The sequence below is a fragment of the Urocitellus parryii genome, chromosome 2 (genome assembly GCF_045843805.1).
Source record: "Urocitellus parryii isolate mUroPar1 chromosome 2, mUroPar1.hap1, whole genome shotgun sequence".
In the NCBI taxonomy this organism is placed as follows: Eukaryota; Metazoa; Chordata; class Mammalia; order Rodentia; family Sciuridae; genus Urocitellus; species Urocitellus parryii.
This window is the reverse complement of record NC_135532.1, coordinates 127,957,681-127,963,680: the sequence shown is the minus strand read 5'-3', so window position 1 is coordinate 127,963,680 and position 6,000 is coordinate 127,957,681. Positions and strand designations below refer to the sequence as shown.

Below are 6,000 nucleotides of genomic sequence, written 5' to 3'. Positions count from 1 at the left end.
TCTTGAAAAATTCTTTTTGAAATATGCTAATTTCAGATCTTAGCTAAAGAGCATTATTAAAATTTTCTTTGATAAATGAGGATACTAGAATGCCTTTGGGTAATTATTACATACCTTAATTTTTCATTTTACATTGCTATATAAGTAAAAAACCAGGGATTTTTTTGCTTTGGATTGTATCTTAAAAGTTCTTTTCATTTTACATTATATTGAAGCTCTTTGCATATTATTTTTGAATGGGAACAAATACCTCCTATACAGTCATGTATTGTGTAACAGTGGGGATATGTCTTGAGTAATAGCACATTAGGTGATTTTGTCATGTGGAAACATAATAGAGTGTACTTAGAGTAAGATGATCCTGATGCAAATAGGCAATATAAAATTAAGGGACTATGTTATACATGTAGTCTGTGATTGACTGAAATGTTATGGGGCACATGATAGTAGATACTTTCACCCTTTATTAATAGAAGGATCTAGTATATGTGATTTAGCTTCATTTTTAGTTGAATATTTCCCATCTTTTGTTATATATAAATATTGATGAAATATCAGTTTCATTAGATGTGCAATATACTTACATAATATGTAATATATTTAACCTATGATAATTTTTGCTATTAACTCTTTTTAGCCTTTTTCCCCAAATGATTTCTGTTTTTAAAGTTTTCCTTAATTATATGTAATTTTGAATTTGCAGTTTATACTGCTTTACCTCTGGCATAATTCTTTTGTCTTTTTTTTTCAGAAGTTTTCACAACTAGAATAATTAAAAATAATAATCATGAACACCAAAGATTTTGTAGTTATTCCATGGGGAAAGCCTGGAAATTCTGTAAAGCTAAAATATAAGTAAGTACATATATATTTATTTCTTAGATAGAAATAGTTGTTAGTTTTTTGTATATTTTAATTTAAACTCAAATTTTGTTTTTATCTACAAGAGAATAGGTTTTAAATATTATAAATCTATTATAGTTTTGAAAACACAGACTGTGTATTCCACAAGAACCAAAGTGAAAGGTATAAATAAAGTTGGGGCTCATTAGCCATTGAAGCATTATAACAGAAAATTAAAAAAATTTGTAACCCTTATTTAAAAGTTAAAAACGACCATTATGAAATAGAAGGAGAAACTTCAAATAGGAGACTATTAATATTGGAGACTTTAAACAGAGAATAGAAAGCACTTATCTTAGCCCTCTAAATGACTTTTTGTTGACTGCATCTTCCCAGAAAGAGTACTGTCTGTCCAAGATTGACATGCATATGCCTATAGCAAGAGCCACACAATTCTAGGTATCTTGGGAATTTCAGGACATTTTAGGGGTACAGGAAGGGTCAACACATTGGTTCCCTTTGAGGTCCCTAGAGTTACTGGAAATCCTTAGGGGCTTCCTCTCAAATATCACTAAGAGCCAATTAGCCCAACGTGGAGACAGAATGCCAATTTTAATCTGGATTTCTGAGTCCTCTGATTCAGATTAATTTCCTGTGGTTATTCCATGTCTTTAGAGTTTTCATAATGTTCTCTCCATATTTAAGATACTGGTTGTAAAAGCATTGTGGAAAGTGATACACAAATATATGGCATTATCATTATTATATTTTACCTTCTGTGTTGGTGGTAACGGGGGCCATCTAATTACTAGTTCTCCTTTTTTTTCTAGTAAAAGAGAAATGTCCTTTATACATTTAAAAAATATTTTAGTGATATGTTTCAATTCTATGTGTCCATATCTGTAAATATTCATAAAACGGATATTTATTAAGTACATGTTATACACACTGTACTGAGTAGTTAATATAAAAAGAAGTCAGTCTTTGCCCTCAAATAGAGTGCAGAGGATACAAAGAAGTAAAATTACATTGACAATATAGTATGAAGCATGGTATGACAAATAAACACTGGGAGAACATGGCCCTAGATTCTGGGGCAAGGAGATATCAAACTTTTGTCTGAGAGATGTGGCTTGTTGGGTAGCTATTTGATGAAATTTGTAGAGGTACATATACTATATAGTTTTGGGACTTTTCAGACATATCTGATTGGTTTATAGACATATCCAAGTTGGAGCGGAGGTCAAGGTCTAGATAATGACTAACTTGTAGGCTATAGTGAGGAGATTTTTCTCACCCCTACCCCTACTCCATCAGATTAGCATAACCTTTCTACTCTCTGGATTATTGGAACAGCCTCTTAACTAGCTATTTTGCTTCTGGCCTTGCACCTTCTTTTTTTAAAAAATTTAATTCTAAATTCTTATATTTCTTTTTTTAATGTAAATTTTAAAAATTTATATATGACAGCAGAATGCATTACAATTCTTGTTACGTATATAATCACAGTTTTTCATCTCTCTGGTTGTATACATAGTATATTCACACCAATTCGGCACCTTCTAATTGACAGTCCATGATACAGTCAGAATGATCTTTCTAAATAAATGCAAGTCTTATCAGCTCTATTAAGATCCCTTAATGATCCTCATTGTATCTATGATACAAATCCCAATTCCTCTTTGCTTACAAGGTTCTTCAAGATCTGAACACTTTCCATTTCAGCAGGTCCATTTCTTGCCACTTTTCTAAACCTATACTTAATTCCTGGTCAGAAGGAACTTTTACTTCCTTGACTTACATATTACGTTTTCCTACCTATATTCGAACTCTACCTTCTTCCTGGACCACTGCTCTCACTCCCTCCCTTTAACTGGCTCAGTTCTTTCTTCCTTTATGTCTCAGCTTACACCAGGAAGTGTTTCCGCTGTCCAGGGCTGGGCACATGACCTTTCTGTGTGCTTAGGCAGCCCCCTGCTTTTCCCTGATGAGAGCACCATCACACTATATCACAATAACTCATACTTGGCTGAATTCCCTTCCATTCAGGAAACTCCATTGTGTCTTATCTCCTTTCACCTATCTCAGTGCTTGTGTTTAGTAGAAGCTGAATGTCTCCTTCTGAAATAGATATAATGAAAACAAAGACTTTACCTCTATATTGGCCAGCTTCTCTTAACTCTCTGGACAGACTGTTCCTCTCATCATTTTTGAGCTATCTCCCTGGATTGTGTCAACTTGGGGAAATACAGTTGACATACTTGTTCTTTGGTGATGGCTTACCACCTCTTTAAGTGAGTTCCTTTCTCTGATTTCCATTATTTTTTTTGCTTTGGTTCCATGCTATAGTGTGCATGTTTTCCCTTACCACTTGAACTGAGAACACAAATGTAATTATGAAGGGTTTTATCATGATGAATAATAAAAGCTAGAAAATTAGGTTGGCTTCTATCTCTAAAAGAGACTCAATGACCAATGCTGATAGGAATCCACAATTGGGAAGTGAGGAAAATGTCTTATGTTGAAAGCTTGATGAGCTTCAGGTAGTGTTATCAAAATTTCTTGCACAACAATATTCTGTTCAAAACCTCAATAGAGGCTTCTTCCTAAGAAGTCCCAAATCTACTCTGCTGTTATTCTCCTAAACATGATATAAAAGTAAAAAATTATTTAAGGTTTTCAATCTGTCAGTTCAGCACAAGTGTATATTTTCCCTAGATGGAATAAATAACAGTTTTAAACTTCTTGAATTCAACTAGAAGAAAGTGAGCATGGAAATTAGAAAATACTTTTCTGTTCATGTGTAATAGATATTTGAATATATAAAGCCATGGTTCAATCATAAAATGAATCATGATTTTAAATTTCTAGCAATGTAATAGAAAAAGCAAAGTGTTAAAGAGATACCTTGTTTAAGGAGAATATTAATGAATGTCAAATGCTAACTTTATAAAGATCATGTTTCAAGAAATCTAAAGGAATTAGTTGAAATATTTCATCCTTTAATTATTAAACCTCTTAATTTAAGAGCAAAAGATCATATGAAATTATCTCGTCTGGAGTTTTACTTATTTACTTCAATTGAATATTCTATATATAAATCTCATATTTCCAGAAATGTTCAAGAACTTCGAATGGAGAAAGTACAGTTAGAATTGGAGAACCAAGAAATGGAGAAGAAATTACAAGAATTCCAATCAACAAGGAAAAAAGAAAAGGAAGAGACAAAGTGGGTGAAAATTTTAGAGAATTTTAGAAGATTAAACTCAGTTATGTAAAGAACTATTTTACAGTGTTATGCTCCATTAAAAATGTTTAGTGGATGGATATTTTCTGATTTTTCCTAATAAGAATATTAAATTCCCTCTACTTTTTGTTTCTGTGCAAGTTATATGAGGAACATCGCTTTTTGAATTACCATGATTTTGTTTCTTCTGAACTTCATTTGGTTTTATCCTTTCATATTTCTCTTTGGATATCACACTCCTCAGTAACTTTTGGTCTGAAATGGTTAGGGCAGCAATGGAAACTTTGACCTTTGCTCTCAGAAGATTGGTATTAAGAGTTCATGAAGATCAGTTTATTTTTAAGGCCATGTTTATTTATGAAAAAAAAAATGGGGGACAGGAGTTTGCATGAGCATCTGTTAGAATCATTTAAACCCACAGGTATGTCTAAAATGTCTTCAGCTAATACTAGTAAGCTGATAGTTTATTAATAAGAACTCTCTAATATAGTGTTTATATGTATGTTTTACTTTAACTGATACTATTATTTTATTGTAAAAATAATAAATAAAAATGATAAGGGTCAGAGCTGATAGCTGTGTGATGGTAATAATTTTCTTAGCTTGAGGCTGAATCCCAATGCATTTTTCTCATACCACTTTAATGATTAAAAAAATTTCCCCCAAATTATTTTCTTTGTACTTACACAAGTGGATTAACTTTCCAGTATTATGTGATCATAAGTGCTGTCATGGATATATTTCAATGTGTATTTTTCTTACATGTAAGGGCATCTATGGGATAAATTCCTATCCCTGTCATTTGAGCTCAATGTGTAGACAGGTGCTGAGAGATTGTTTTCAAAGTAGTCTTCAGCAATTTATAACCATCTTCTAAAGAATGTGAGAGTTTATATTTCCTGTGCCTTTGCTGATATGAAATATTATCAAAAATTTTTACATTAAATTTACTTTTGCTTGGTCATCAAAATGATGACCATTGAATGCCTACAATGTACCTTCGGAAAGTATTGTTTTTAGAGTCCACCTCTGAGCTGCACTCATGACACACATATATGCTGTAAAAATCAAAGCATTGGTCAAATCCAGGCATCACATACTTTCTGTCATCCAGATGACAGCGTTTATTATGTGTTTTACTATTTCCTCTTTATGATCATTTTTAACCTCCATCAATTTGTACTTAATTTGGACTTCTTAATGGATCATGGTATTCATCTGGGAATTGGAATCCCTGGAATCAGTCTCCAAGAACCAGTTTTTCTTAGCTGTGGAACCTTTTTTGGATGATTTTTTAAAAAGGTTCTAAGACTTGATTCAGGTTTTGGAATGCTTACACTCTTTTCTTTTCTTTTCTTTCTTTCTTTCTTTTTTTTTTTTTTAGAGAGAGACAGAGAATCTTTTTTTTTTTTTTTTTTTTTTTTTTTTGTAGATGGACACAACACAATGCCTTTATTTTTTATGTGGTTCTGAGAATCAAACCCGGGTCCCACCTGTGCTAAGCGAGTGCTCTACCACTGAGTCACAACCCCAGCCTGCTTACACTCTTTTCTAAGGTTACACAAATAATAAATATTATAGCTAGAGTGAGAACATGTCACCCTCTGGTCAGGAAGATTCAAACTACTGTTCTTCTGTTTCTCTTTATTATTTGTTACCTGTGTGAAGTTAGGCAAAGTGTTATATCATTATATTTTAAATAATAATTAGACTCCCTGTCCTGGTAATTTTGATAAATTTTGACGAGGCACAACTAATAATGCTTTGAAAAATTGTAAAACTAAAATTTGTCTTAGCAATCTCTGTCACCTTACAATGTGGGAGTTCATTTGAAGTCTTAATAAGAAATTCACAATTTATTAGATCTGCTGAATATATGTGAGTCTTGTTTTGCTTCCTTTTCGTATTTA

The 6,000-nt window shown here is 32.2% G+C and overlaps 1 protein-coding gene across 1 annotated transcript in view; it reads left to right on the top strand.

Annotated features, from left to right (window-relative positions):
- Positions 1-787: 787 nt before the first annotated feature.
- Positions 788-6,000, top strand: part of Zbbx (zinc finger B-box domain containing) — a 124,560-nt gene continuing 119,347 nt past the window's right edge. Inside the window, exons 1-2 of the mRNA XM_026403647.2 lie at positions 788-855; positions 3,959-4,072. Coding sequence (XP_026259432.2) covers positions 788-855; positions 3,959-4,072 — 182 coding nt within the window. The remainder of the gene's footprint in view (positions 856-3,958; positions 4,073-6,000) is intronic.